This window comes from Macaca nemestrina, chromosome 4, assembly GCF_043159975.1.
Source record: "Macaca nemestrina isolate mMacNem1 chromosome 4, mMacNem.hap1, whole genome shotgun sequence".
Taxonomy (NCBI): Eukaryota; Metazoa; Chordata; class Mammalia; order Primates; family Cercopithecidae; genus Macaca; species Macaca nemestrina.
In genome coordinates this window covers 121,437,844-121,453,588 of record NC_092128.1, presented here as the reverse complement: position 1 = coordinate 121,453,588, position 15,745 = coordinate 121,437,844, and the positions used below count along the sequence as shown (strand labels likewise).

The 15,745-nt window shown below is 41.1% G+C and overlaps 1 protein-coding gene across 9 annotated transcripts in view; it reads left to right on the top strand.

Annotated features, from left to right (window-relative positions):
* The window catches only part of LOC105492381 (cordon-bleu WH2 repeat protein), a 300,253-nt gene that overhangs the window by 235,344 nt on the left and 49,164 nt on the right, over positions 1–15,745 (top strand). Inside the window, exon 8 of one of the 9 annotated variants that reach the window (XM_011759458.3) lies at positions 6,240–9,418. The exons of the other annotated variants lie outside the window; for them this stretch is intronic. Within the exon in view, the coding sequence (XP_011757760.1) occupies positions 6,240–6,283 (44 nt within the window). The 3' untranslated portion in view covers positions 6,284–9,418. Of the gene's footprint in view, positions 1–6,239; positions 9,419–15,745 lie in introns of those variants that run through there. 9 annotated transcript variants of the gene reach the window in all.

The following is a 15,745-nucleotide window of genomic DNA, read 5'->3' as shown; positions in this document are numbered from 1 at the left end:
TCACTCCCTCCAGTGGGAATTCCTCCCACTACCCTCTAGGCATTTATCCTTTACCTTACTCGCCATACTGTATTACACACACCTGTTATGTGCCTCCTCTACTAGTGCGGGCTGTTGATACTTGAAGGCTTAACTGTTTTATCCATATTTGTATCCGTCCTTCAGATTGGTGCCTGACACATAGCATAAATTTACTAAAGAAATATACCAGAATTTATCTCACCATGTGAATTGTAAGTATCAAATTATGGCGGAATATGCTATTCTGTTCAGCTTCATTAAACATGTTTTCCAGGCTAAAGGGCATCTAGTACCCAGCATTTTAGGTCTGTCTATAGGACACCCCTCCAAAGAGTTAACACTGCATCAAAGACCTGTTGCAGTTATACTTGAGAAAGATATGAAGATCTCCGTGGATTTCAGCATCCAGCCTTGGTTTCTTCTTGAGTGGTTTCTTGGTCTGGCCTTGCTTCTGGGATGCCTTCAGTTGTGTGTTGGCCTCTCTGAAGTGGCTCTTAGTGATTCCCACCTCCTGTGTTCACCCTCTAGCCTCTTGTAGTCTCTTGCCATGAATGCGCACTGTACTTAGTGACTCCTATCTAAGGAATCAAATATGACAAAGGTAGTGGGATGTCACTTCTTACATCCAAGTTTAGGGTTGAAAGGGACTGTGGTCTCCATCTTGGGCACCCTCTCTCACTTGCTTACTCTGAGGAAAGCCAGCCACCATGCTGTGAGCTGCTCTATTGAGACCCATATGGCAAGGAGCCGAGGGAGACTTCAGCCAACAGCCAGTGAGGAACTGAGGCCCTTTGTCCACTGATCATGAGCCTAGAAACCTGCCAACAGTCACTTGAGTGAAGTTGGGGGCAGATCTTTCCCCAGTAGAGCCTACAGATGAGACCATAGCCCTGATTGACACCTGGATTGTAGCCTGGTGAGAGGCATCCAGCAAAGCCATGCTCAGATTCTAGACTCACAGAAACTATGGAATAGTCGATGCTTATTGTTTTAAGCCTCTAAGTTTTGGGATAATTTGTTCTGCAGCAATAGATAACTAAAACAAGTTTCAAGTAAGCAAAACCCATCTCAAACCTAATTCAACAGTTAAGGAATGTGTTATCTCATGGAACAGGAATCCCAGAGTGGAGTAGCATTCAGTGTTAGTTGAATCTGAAGCCCAAGTTGTCATCAAGGATCTTGGTTCATCCCAATTCTTCTCTGTATCATCTTTGGGGTCGGCTTTCCCCTAAGACTGGGAGCAATGGGTCTGTGGCTCTTCCAAGTATCATATCCAGACACTAGAATTTTCATAAGAGGAAGACAGACTATCTCTTTTAATGGTTTTGTAGGAGAAAGGAAACCTTTCCCAGAAACCCCCCCCCCCCTACTAAAAGTTCCTCTCATGTTTCATTGACTACAGTTGAGTAATACACTGACCCAATTCTTTGGCAAGAATGGAAAGGCCTTAGATGAGCCAGGCCCCCTGGTAGATGTGGATGGGGTCAGCTTTCTCTGAGGTACTTGGAAGTCACTGGTCAATGCTGGAGTTCTGTTAACTTGGAAGTATGGGTGATGTATGCTATGTGAACAGCCAGCAGTGTGCACTACACATGGGTTGCACCCTTCAGTTTGATTTTAGTCTGGAGCATGGAGGATGTGTGATGAGTAGGTACAGAGAGGATGGTGAGCCAATGTTGAAGAGCAAGTGGGTGGATTTGGTTCAAAAACAGTAAGGCCAAGCACCTGAAAGTCAAAAATCACCAAAGAACCGTCCTCCTTGAGGGATGATTTCAGTGCAGAACTGGCCACTTCAAATCTAGCCTCCACCTACACTTCTCATTTTCTGCTTTTCCAGAGCAGAGGAGCTATTGTAAATGCTCCTAGCAGTAGAATATGCCTATTCAGTGTTCAGGAATGAAGGCAACTGCTTTCTTGATAATCTTTGTAGTAAGAGGTGTGTTCATCACACGAATCTGAAGAATACTGGATCTCACTTGAAATTACTTCCTGCTGTAGAAAGCATAATCTTGTCTCTTCCAAAGTTAGTTTAGGGTGGACAAAGTGCAGCCTTTTTAAAGGCAACATAGGGCAAGTGTGAAGGTGTGTGTGGCCAAAGAACAAACTTGTGCTCCCTGCTGTCACCTTGTGTAGAACTGAGATTTCTGTTGCCTGATCCAGGCTGTCCATGTCTTCCTGGCTGTCATGGTCAGGACAACTTGCAGAGTCTGAGTTGATAAATACCACACAGATAGGAGAAGGGCTATTAAGCTATGTAACCTCTCGAAGCCGCATGTCACAAAGGGCATTACTAGTAGGATTTTGGTGCGTGTTTAACGTTTCCCAGCATGGTTTTAAGAACAATGGAAGAATGGCTCCCTGGTATGTGGTCTTTAATCATGTTTTTTCTTATTAATAAGATTTTGCATTAAACTTTAGATATCTAATCATGTACATAGATGCTTTTATGTGCATGTCTAAACTAATACAGTTGTGTGCATATGGATGTTTCCTCATAACTTTCTAATCAGCTTGCTTTCTGCCAACATTTGATTTCAGTTGAACCTTCATTGTGAATCACCATAATGGAGCCTATTCCCTTAGTGCATTGAATTGTTTATTTACAAGATTTGCAGTGCCGATTATAATTAGGCTATTAACAAGTTATGAATTATCTATTTCAATTAGCAGACCTTGGAGATTTAAAGATCAATGCATATGGAGCTCAAATTACAGATTCTCTATTTACATTTTTAAAATGAAAATATTCAGTGACTGTCATTTTCTTACACATTTTTCTACAACAGGCTTGAGCAAATAAATCTTTCCTTGGGCATACATTTACAAGGTAATTGACAAAAGATCAAAAGGCATAAAGGGAAGATAGGTCATTGTCTCCTGTTCTAAGCGACCCCCCAACAAGGGATACTATTTCTAGCTAATTGATTTTAAATTTGTGACCAAGTGTCCAATTCTAAAGAACTTTAAGGAAACTCTAAAACAGGGAAATAAAATGAGAGGAATGAACTCTCTATTTTGAATTAGAAGAGAGTATCTTGAGTTTGATCAATGCAAAAATAATAAGAAGAATGATTTATATTATAAGCAAGTGATCCAGCAGAGGAGCTGTGAATCTAGAAATACTTGTGGCACAGCTTGAAATATTTGGTGGCTATAATCCTATCTCTACATTTGGGGACCAGATGCTCACTAAGGGCTGCTGGCTTGGTGAACAGCCATGTGCTGCTTGAGCAGAGGGCATGGAACTGGAGAAGGTAGGACAGGAATTTGGCTGATGCCCCTTAGATTGGGACCAGTCCTCATTAGAGTCTCCTAATGCCTTATTCTCAAATTTGAGCCCAAACTAAGTACTTTTCCTATTTCAAAACAAAGCAGTTAATTCTAAGCTTGTGACACAACCACAGTTCTGTGCGTCCTGTTTGTCGTGGGAATCACCAGTGAAACACTACAGGTGTGGCGCTCAGAGCAAGCCCTGGGAAGCATTCTTGCCCTTGGCTGGTGTTTATTTGCCATTTTCCTTCCCTGGCAGGAGAGCCAGCCACACAGCTGTTCCTGCTGCCACGGGACAGGCATGGCATCCAGGAAAACAGGAAGTGGGTCGTGAGCAAATGGGCCTTTTCATAAAATGGAAGGAAATCGTCAACTGTGGGAGCAGAATCTGTCCCTACTCAAAAGTACATTAGAAAAATACAGAACTGAACTTTTAGCCTGTTATTATTGTACCTTGAAAACCATTAAATCAACCCAACGTAGACTACAGATTGGATGCAGCTTAGAAGTAGTGAGAATCACAATAGCTCTATATATAGCTTTTTTAAAAAAACCTTATGAGCCTATTTCTTTTTGCTAATTACTTCTTAGTCTTTTATTTACAAGGTACAATGTCCCTAACTTGAGAGAGAATTAAAGAACTTAGTGACAACTCAATGGAACAGAACAGCACTTTGCCAGCTCATAAAAGCAGATTGTTAAAATTTCAGGAATTTTGCAAACCAATGGCTGAACAGACCCACTATTAAAAAGTAAATTATACAGACATACAATTAAATAAATAATATTAAAAACAGAGGTATCAAATACTAAAAACTCATCACCTCCTAATTATTTTAGTACATTTCATTACTATTTCGACGTTGTTGAGGTTGTTTACATATATCAGATCTGTAGGATTCAATGCTATAGAATAGTAAAAATGTATCACAGTGCACTACTGCACATCTCTTCCCAGCACCGCAGTGACTGATGTCAATAGCAGGAAATCAACCATCGAAAAACTATTTATAGCATAGGAATTAGCAAATGTTATAAATCAGGTATTGATTGGTCTTGTTAATTGTCTAGATGTAAGACAGTGATTGGGAAATGTAATAATGCAGATTAAATGGAAAAGTATGTCATATCTGTAGCCAATACATTGTGAATAGCAGAAAAAATTGAATTGTACCTCCATTTTCCAAAAACCATGATCAATTCAGCCAAGTCATTCATGGGATTGACAGATGAGTAAAATTCCAACATACATCTTTCTGGTTTTCTTTTCTTTTTTTTTTTTTTTTTGAGACGGAGTCTTGCTCTGTCCCCCTGGCTGGAGTGCAGTGGCACTATCTCGGCTCACTGCAAGCTCCGCCTCCCGGGATCATGCCATTCTCCTGCCTCAGCCTCCCGAGTAGCTGGGACTACAGGCGTCCGCCACCACGTCCAGCTAATTTTTTTGTATTTTTAGTAGAGACGGGGTTTCACCGTGTTAGCCAGGATGGTCTCGATCTCCTGACCTTGTGATCCGCCCGCCTCAGCCTCCCAAAGTGCTGGGATTACAAGCGTGAGCCACCGCGCCTGGCCTTCTGGTTTTATTTTCATCTTACTGTCTGATGCCATCATGTTGAAGTTATACTTGTTTGTTAACAGTAATAATTGACTGGCTACAGATTAAAGAATCTAGGAAAAATTAATGAAAGCATTCTATGAGAATCAACTGGTAATACAGAATTCATAAAAAATAGTATTGTGCACTTTATTACCTATAAATTTTGTGCTACTTATCCTTTATATAAGTAAAACTGATTATAACTATTTATAACTTTTTCCTCCAAAGAGCTGGTTAGTAACCATTTATCAACATACCACTCCAAAGTAGTAACAAATATGAATAGAAATGGTGAAAAGAAGTAAAATTATTTAGTCAAGAAACCTGAGAACAGATTTCGTTGATTTTCATGAGTCAGTGCTCAAGCCCTAAGCTGATGCAAATAAACACAACTGTATCTTGTTTCCTGGAGCTTTAACTTGTAGCATGAACTCAGGTTAGGCATAAAAACCATGTTTAAGAACTTCTTTTTGGGTTTATGTAAATTTAAGTCCTTCCCAGAAATAAGGCATAAACATCTTGATTTTTCAAGAATGGTTTGAAGATGTTATTAAATATCATTTCCTTGTTTTACTAGTTAAGAAGTAAATAGAGATTCTGACTCAGGCATTCCCTTATGACAATAGTCTTCTAAACTGTCTTAGGAGGTTTTGGGTGATAATGTGCACTCAGGCATGGCCCTTCTTTATTTTAATCCCTCTCTCCCAAGGCCTTCTGAGATTTAAAGCTACTCTCATGTAATAGCCCTTTGCACCGCGGGTCAGTCTCCCACTAAAAAAAACAGCAGCACTCAAGAGGAGTTTGCTCCACAGGTACTTGCAGTAGATGTCCATCTCCAATTCAGTAAATTAACCAGTATTCTCTAAGTTTATATGTGGGGCCTGCCCAGTGTCACCATTATCAAGATGGGATATACTGATCTGAAACTGAGGGCTTCACAAAGCCATATTGTCTGTTTTCCTCTGGAGTTTTACAAGTAACTTAGACTTTTTTTCAAGAGGTAAGAAATACATGACTTTTGCCTACCAGCTGCTTCGTGTCTCTGCTTGTGAGGACCTTAGGTTTCATATCAGATGCAAATCATTTTATGTGACAACCTGAAAGACTAACCATGAGGGAAGTAATGCTTATGATATGGTTCTTACAGGAGACAGAATCGTATCTGTTGGGTCAATAAGCCCTTTCCACAGCTGGCATACAAAAAGACTAAATGGAAAGGAAGAAAACAATAACAATATGCTTTGGCTTGCTATGCAGTGTTAAATCTCCAGGGGCTGGAAGATGAATGATAATGGCAAATATTTATTTCACCGCAAGTGTGCGTTCACATTTTGCCATTTATTTTCCCCCACAGTTTATTGCTGTGCATCATTCCCTACTCAGGCCAAGCGCTTCTGATGGACGGGCCTCTTCCTGACCTCGGACCTTTCCCAGTGTCTCTTCTGCCCTGGCTCTGATTTTCCTGTTGTTCTTCCTCCTTTCAGGATGAAAGGGCTCATTGTACACCCACAATTTTCTTCCTTTGGGATTTACATATAAATGCATAATAACAGAGATTTGTTTGACTGAGGTTTATATTTTTTTGAAGGAGGTGAAGACTTTTATATGCAAATTTTAGGTTGATAATATTCCCCTGTCTGGAATTCACTGATACTTGGAAATGTTCCTGTGAAGAACTCTGCTTTATTTTAATTCATTATTAACTCGTATTTTTCTTATTGGATATTCAATTCCAGATTTTATTGCCCATTTTTCTTAAAACTAGATTGTGTCCATAAATTGACCAGTATAGTCAATTTGGATAGAACTGAAACTCTCTGTCTACCTGATAAAACTAAGTGCCTAAAAACATGAACTATAAATATAGTTAGTAGGAACTCACAACTTATATATAGTATTCATTCAGTGATACATAGGACCCAATGTTTTTGTGTTTTTGAGGTTTTCCCATTACTGTGTACTTCGCCATGTTACATAGTTCACTAAAAAGAAAAAAGCGGGAGAAGAAGAGTGTTCTATTCATTATTCTATATTATGATTCTCTTCATTATTCTATTGTATGCATTATTCTGTTCATTTCTTCACCCATTTATTCGCTAAACAGTGACACAGTACTTACTGGATGCTAGGTATTACACCAGTTTTGTGGGCTATAAGAGTGAATAACAAGCACATGACCTCTGGCCTTGGATTTTACTACCTGTGGCTCCCCAGGCACATGAAAAGAAGTAAAGATGGTTCCATTTGATAAGTACTAGTCCCAAGTGTTGTACATGTGATAAAGATACCAGAGGGTGTGACCACCACATCTGTGCGGAGGTGCTGCCGGCTCCTCTTTGAGTGTGAGATCCCTCTGCAGTGGCACAAACTCACCCAGTTACGAAGAGCTAGTCACCTCAGCTGCATTGTCCCAAGACAGGTAGAGTAGGTAAAAATAGTCATATGTTAAAATTCAAGGTTTAGATAAAAAGACAACTAGTTCTTGCTTGCTTTGATTAACTTTTATTATGCAGATGCATTTGAAGCTTGTCATGTTTCTCTCTAAAAGATGTTTTTAAATGTTATTGCTCAAAGTTAAAAAAAAAAAAAAAAGAATCAGTAAGTATTCCTGACATGTAGGACTGTTGCCAGGCTGATCACAATGAAAATGTTAGCTATGACTAATGAAGGAATTATCACAGCTTACATTGGTATTAATAATAAAGAAATATAAGTCCAAGCTATATGTAAGTGCTATGTATTGGTGAAAAAACCAGAAAGTTACAGAAATTACTCACAATGAAGCATAGAACAAGTTAGAAAGGGCCTTTTTTTTTCATTGAAATAAAGGACTTTTGTCTGATAAGTAGCAGTCATTTGACCTCAAATCATTAAGTGGGGAAAGTCTAAACAAGAAAAGGTAATGTTTACCTGAATGTTGGGGAAAGCATTAGGATTTATGTCCCAGACTTAAAGATTGTAGAAGATTGTATATAATTACAGCAATAAGCATTTGTGTAAGAAGTAGCTATTATGCTGAAGAAAGATGGGCACAGAAAATCTCTAGGCAAATCCTTGGAACAGGGGAAAGTGCTACTGCTCATAGTTCACTATGGTTCAAGAGGCAGAAAATATGATGCAGTAAGTATATCAAACTCGAGTAAAAATAGGGGACAGAGGTATGTGGTGGGGGAAAACAAAGGCAATAGGGCTAAGTCAGCTTACATGGGGTGAATAGAATTTGAACATGGCACTCCCAATTTACTTGATCATAAAGTTAGCCAAAGACGTGAGTGGTCGATCTTTGACAATACTCTAGTGATCTCCATGAGAGATGGCCTGATAGATGTTGTATAGAATCAAGGGCCATTTGATGAACAAGTTTTGTAGATTTACATGTAACTTGTCACTGTGCTGGCATTAGAGCCTTCTAAGAATCAGACAAATTAATTAGGTGAAACATTTTTTCCCAAAGCACTTGCATTTCAGAAAGTTTCTCATTTCTGACTCAGCTCAGAACCTATCCCTTATTGCAGGTCATTTCTTCTCCTTATGAGCCATGTCTGTTTCTTTTTTCCATCATGTCATACACCCTATCCACAAAAGATGGTAGCTCACGTTTTCTAACTAGAGACATGCAGACAAGTTGATAGCATGAATAATCCCTTGGGAATACCAATTCTGTAGCAAGTGCTAAGGTAAAAGAAAAACTGTGCATTGTTTTTCAACTATAGTTGGCTTAGATTCTTAGTTTCACCCTGGAGACTGTGTTGCCAGTGGACAATTGAGCATGCTGTGATTTCTAAAATGCAAGCTAGTTTATATGATAATGTTTGCCATCTCACTTCACCAGTACTTTTGACCTTTTCATATGATTCTAAAATCATTTACTTGTAAATAAATACTCCTAGTTCTACAGATGAAACAATTTGGAAAAATCTTAAAACTGTTTACTCACTGACATTTTATTTTAGCACCCATTATAATCAATCACACATCGCATCTGTGTTTGTGATGCTTATCAACTGCTAATTTTCACAGTTTTCATGCTAATTTGGATCCATAATATGATACAGTTTGTTCACAACTTCCATAGCTCATGTAATGTGATTCAAAACGTTTCCACGTGCAGACTAACATTTCCCATAACAAAACAAACTTTTCTGCCATAGGCATAAGAGTACATCTTCCAAAAATTACAAGAGAAAGTGAGGGCCTTTCAAACAAGTATTCAAGATGTCTTGAATCATCACAACCAATTACAGATTATCCAGACCCAGAAATTAATCCACATACAGAGCACTTGCTTCCTCCAGCTTCTTTGAATTTTTTTTTTTGTGTGTGTGTGTGTGTGTGTGTGTGTGTGTGTGTGTGTGTGTGTGTGTTAACTGTTTCATCCTTCATACCCAGGGAATGTGGAGCAGGAGAAAAACCCAAAATAGCTTTTGCACCTTATTAGTCACCATGGTAAAATGACAACAAGCAAACTTCAAACACTTCAGTGAAGACAGAGGTTCAAGTATTAAATAAAATGAAGCTCAGGAGTTATCTGTATATTTTTGGTTTCTTTGCTTTATTTGTCACCAATAGCAACACATAATTGGTAACCCTTTTGTCGAATAACTCCCTTTGCTGGAAGCCTTGTGATTTAAATTTACTGTTACTTCTGTGTTGATTTTACCCTTAAAGGCTTTGTATTATAACCCTTCCTTTTCCTTCTTATTAAGAAAATGACAAATTTTTATTACTGTGAACGAAGCTGCGTAAAAGAAGGCTCTGAGTGTATTTTTCAGTAAAGGGAAAAAAGACCCACCCCCCAAAAGAGATTAGATCTATTGAGATTATTTAGACTGGACACACTGTTTCCTGGTTGATAAATCTGCTACAGGGCTTCAGGGCAGGAAGTGAGGAGAAAAAATAACCAAAACATAAAACCCGAACACAAATGGAATAGCCAATATCTATCGTACTTTCTTCTTTGGCCCATAAGGGACAAGATTTAAAGAGCGGATGCATCCTTTCCCTGTATGTTTTGTGTGAATAAGAAGTGGTAGGGAGGAATATAAAGACATCCTGAATCATACAAATCATCAACCACAGGATGGAAATGGATGGCAGATTGCCATGTCTAGCCCACACATGCATCCTCTCTGCCAGGTAAAGTTGCCAGTATTAAAAGTCAGATTTGGCTTGAAATTCTGGTTCTTCCTGGCATGTCTGAAGAGCCTTCCCAAAGGACTCACATCCTTCAAGTAAGCCATGAGCATAGCTTGGCAGCAGGTGCTCCCTGAGCACAGGCCGGCACTTGCCATGCGCCACGGAGCCCACCAATCCCACAGCTGACACCCAGGCTGAGAATCCAGTATTTTCAGGCTCATGTTTTTCCAACAAGAAATTTAAAGGGAAAGTGATTATGTCCTATTGTCAGGACCCTGAGAGGACCAGAGAGGCAGATGCACAAACTTACAGAGCTGCTGTTCCAACAAGAGAAGTGTAGTTGGTGGTGGAAGTAAGCATGTTTGTATCGCTGGCCTGTTTCTGCCTCATCCCTGCACCCTCCACTTGGCCCTTCTCTCTCAATCGTTTCTCTCCCACTTGGTCTTTCCTATGGGCAAACCCCAAATCTGCACCCACAGTGGTGTATTGACAGGGCTGTGCAGGGAATGCCTTGGAAGGCAGATTCCCTTTCATGTCTGCTGGCTCCATTCTGCCCCTTTACATTGTCATTGTCATATTAGTGAGGATTGGGTGCGATCAGGCCGAGGGCGACATTTTGATGAGCTGGAACTGTCACTCACTGCATAAGTGGCCTACATTTGGAGTCTTCAGGCTCCATAGCAGAAACCTTACATGTGAAGACTGAGTTACTTAAGTTCAATAAATATAAAATAATAGTAAATGGTTATAAATTGAGACGAGCTTCTAGTAGGAAAATTACAAGTCTCCATTTAATATTGCAAGGTGAAGTGTAGGAAGAACATTAATGGGGATTTCTGGGTTTTATGCTATTTTTTATATTTCACAGCTTTGTAGGAGTATAACTCACACACAAAAAACTGCATATGTACAAAGAAAGTATATAATATAATCAGTTTTGACACTTGTATTCACCATGAAACCATCACTCACCATCGAGAGAATAAACACATCCATCACCCTCAAGTTTCCTTCCATCCCTTTGTCATCATTTTTAACCTGTGCACGTATGTGTATGTATATGTGTATATATGCATAAGACATGCACACAACGATATATATTACTTTTTGACAGTACTGTAAATCGAATGGGAAAGTTAGCAAAATATAGGTTTTAATAACAAATCCTAAATTAATTGAGAAGTAAAACTCCATTCTAGCTAATTGGGAAATTGTTTAAATGGAGAACATTAAGTGTTAAAATTGATGACCCTAATGATAAAGCTTTGTATTGATCTGAGGAGAAAGAAAGCTGGTCACAGCATTTTAATAGTCATCTGAATGCATCCTTTGTGAAGTGAAAATGTGGGGATGTGAGTGCACATACAACCTTTGGAACTATTTCTCCCTCATCCAAGTTTTCAAGAGGAAACAAAGGTAATTTCTCCACTTAATTTTCTTCTGCCAAAGAAGCATGAGTGTGTTATTTAAACCATGTTTACCAAAAGTAGCTGAGACGGGGTCAGCCCACCTCCTCTGCCACGCCAGGCTGGCTTGAGAACTGCCGACCAGGATTGCTGGCTCTAGTCAGCTGCCTGGCTGGGGCTAGGCAGCGACAGGCACCAGGGCAGCATCTGTCCTGGGCTCCACTGCAGCAGTGGCCAGCTGCCCACTGACCCTCACTCCCTCTCTGCCAGGTTAGAGAGCAGCCGAAGGGACTGCTTATTTAAGACAAGAGCTTCTTGGATGACTTTTACCTGCACATTTCAGCCACCAGGGGGAACCCTGATTATCCCATTGATGGACAGCGTTGAAGGGAATAGAAAGAAACATACAAGAAGTTAACATTGAGGCTTTGCTGCATTTATGCCAATATTATGTTGCAGCTAGTCATACAACAATTTAGCGACTGTAATTATAGGATTGAGTTCTCTCATTTACAAAGAGGGGAAAGTGAGTCAAGAGTCCAGTGACTTGCCTAAGATCACGTAGCTAAGAAGGGTCTGTGCTCAGATGGCTGACTCCCCTTCTACTGTTACAGTGTGACTAGTAGGTCTAAAAAGGGATGTGTGTGTATGTGTACACATGCACACATACCTGTGCATACATGGATGTGCACCCATGGTGCATGCATATATAGACTCATGTACATGTGCATATACAGTGCATGTATGCATACCCACACAATACATGTGCACACATAGTGTATCTTAAACATCTATACAAAATATGTATGTATATATACACATGCATGCATATATGCCTACAGATGGTATACATATTCATGTATGTATATATTCATGCATACATGCACATCTATATACATTTGTAACTTATGTACAAATATACATACATAACGTGTATACACTGTGTGTGTGTGTGCCTGCACGTGTATTAAGATATGAGGCTAAGAACAGTATGCGCCTTTGTTAGCTTGTTGCTGCCAGTATGCTCTCCCACCCCCACCCCACCCCACACACAACATATCTCTGAACCTGGTTCTTCGGTCACTGGTAGGCTTTGCAAGGATTCTGAACTTGTCCACTTTGCCCTCCCAGAAATTATTGTCAGTCCTCTTCTTTGGTGCCTAATTTATGACTTGGAAGAGATTTAAAGATTAAAGTGAATATGGCCAGTTAATTGTTTAAATGGATAGTCTTCCATAGTTAGATAGGGCAGAAATCCAAATCAACCATGTTAGTAAACTCAAACCTCATCTTTCATCTCTGCCCTTGCACTTATGTCTGCCTCCATCTGGCTATTTATTAGCCAGGAGGCACCTTGCCATGAAGGAGGTGGCCTCTGCTTGGGTGCAGGCTGCATAGTGGGACTACAGGAAGGCTCAGCCCATGGAGGGGCAGGGGTCTTAGTCTTCATAGATGTGCTCCCAGTGGGGTTGGGGCAGGAAGTGATGATGGCTAAAGCGGCACCCCCTTCCCATGCACTTTTCCTGGAGTAACCCTTTAATCTATACCACAGCCCTATGAGGTCACTGCTATTGTTATCATCCTCATTTTACAAATAAGAAAACGGCAGCACAGAGACAATAAGAAACTTGTCTGCGACCAAAAGCAAGTTAATATTTAAGCCAGGACTTGAACCTTGCAGGTCTGGTCCCAAGCACCTGCTTAACTTTCACTATCCCTCCTCCCTACTCTGTGTCCTGTTAGTCTGTGGAGAGGGCTACAAGGCTCTAACCCTGCTCGGATCTCCCCAGGAAGCCATTCCCTGTGTCCACGGAGGAAGGCGAAAGCGGAGGAGGTGGCGCGTGCTGTTTGAGCTTTGTGGGAGGATCTCTCATGTGCAAGCCCACCTGAACCCACAGCCAACAGCAAGTATGGGGCTGCGCAAAAATACCAGGAAGGAGGGGCTTGACTCCAGAGGAAGGGAGATCAGAGGACCTCACAGAGACTGAGACAGTCACCATGTGTGGGCCTCTCAAGCCGCAGACACTGTCCTGGACTTCAATTACTTTAATATTGTCATCACAGCAACACAATGCACTGATGTGTTAGTCTGCTAGGGCTGCCATGATATCATACCACAGACTGGGTGGAAATTTATCCTCTCACTGTCCTGGAGGCTGTTAAGTCTGAGATCTGGTTTCTCCTGAGGCCTCTCTCCTTGACTTGCAGATGGCTGCCTTATCCCCGGGTCTTCCCTTGTGTGTCTGTGTCCTAACATTCTCTTCTTATTAGGACACCAGTCCTGTTGGATGAGGCCTCCACCCTAATGGCTTCATTTTAACTTAAACATCATTTAAAAGACCTTATCCTAATAAGGATACATTCCGAAGTACTGGAGGTTCTGACTTCAACATATGAATTTTTAGGGAACACGGTTCAGCGCATAGCACCTGGTGTGCATTAGCCTGTGTGCTGATGACGACAGAGGCTGGAGAGCTTCTGTTGTTCCCAGGCGGATGCACAGGGGAGACCCGGACTCTGACTCCAGGGCTTGGCCCTGTTGGATGCCTGGGCCCTGCCACCTTTCTGGCCAACTGTGCTGATTTTGCCCAAAGCTGGCCGCAGCCCACACCGGCCCAACACTGTATGTGAACCACCATTCCTGCGCGCATTCGGCCTCTGCCCTGACTTTGAATTTCCTCCTTGCCCCCACAGTTTATGGAGCAACTGAAGCTCTGGTAAGACTTCTGAGCTTGCTTCTGAATACCACAGCCCCAGGCACAGCAAAGCCAAGAACCCTGTGGATGAGTGAGGGCCGCAATTCTCTGCACAATCCTGAAATCAAGTGTTCCTGTTTCTCTTCCTCCTCCCCATTTCCCCAGGCACTCTTCAGCCTTCACTTAGGTCTTTCAAGCATTTGTGAATGCATGTGCACACTTAGACACACACACACACACACACACACAAAACCTGTCTTGTGTCTTACCTACCTCTGAAATATTGGCACTTAGGAGACAATCCATAATCAGCTAACACTTGTTTTTTTTCTGTCCTCTGTGTGCTTGTTAGAATACTGTGAAGGTGTTTTCTATGGACCAACTTCTAAATGTTCCTCCTGAAATCAGTGTTATTCACACAGTTGTAATGTAATGAATTCTATCTGTCTGAAAGCTTGCCATATTGTCCCTGGTTTCTCCCAGCTAATAGAGAGAAAAATGAGGAAAATGAGCCTGAGTGTGAACCCGTCACCACAGACCGCGCTGCATCCTTTCCAGGCAGCAGGGCCCAGGAGACTGTGCTCAGGCCTGGCAGCCTCTGTGTTTCACTTAGGCTTGTTTTGCTCAACCCAGGCAAATTGTTTGAATAAGCTGCTGCATCAGTATGCTTTTTTAAATTGTGATTTAAAAAAAATAATATAAGATGTCCCATTCCTTCCATTTTCAAATGCATACTTCAGTAGATTTAAGTATATTCACAATGCTGTGAAACAGATCTTCAGGACCTCATCGTCCTGCAAATCTCATACTCTCTACTCACTGAACAGCAACTCCCCTTTGCCTGTTTGTCTTTTTGCAACTGGCTTATTTCACTTAGCACAATTTCCTCGAAGTTCATCCATATCGTAGCATGTAACAGAATTCCCTTCCCTTTTAAGGCTAAATATCTGTCAAATATGTGTATAGACCACATTTTCTTCATCCATCCATTGTCAATGGACATTTAAGTTGTTTCCACCTCGTGGTTATTGTGAATGATGCTGCAGTGAACACAGGTATGCAATTATCTGAGACTCTGCTTTCATTTCTTGGGGATATATACCTAGAAGTGGGATTGGTGGTGAATCAGCTTATCTTTGCCTGAAAAAAAAAAGCCACTCAAGCTGAGTTAATGCACAGAGATATATATGGGATCCTATACTGCACCTATAGGGGTTGGTTCAGCTCGCTTACCCCAAATCAGCCATATGTGAGTTCCTGAACCAATCACAGTAGCTGAGGGAGTGCCACACACCTATTGACCTAGGTCAGAATGCACTGATCAATCGTCAGGGAGGAGGACAGGATTACCATGTTCGATTGGATAATCAGGGTTCATCTCCCAGACAACCAGGTTGCTCCACAAAGGGGATGGGGCAGAAAGGGTGCTGACTGTCCTGCACTGTCCAGAGAAGTACATAGCATGGGGCTAAAGCTAGGCTGCGTGGACTCAGGGCTTGGGTCTGTTACTGGGTGATTTCAGGCAACTTGCTTAACTTCTCTGTACCTGAGTTTCTTCATATTGAAAGAAAAAGTGCTTTTGAGAATTACACATGCAAATACACGTAGAATATTTAGAACTG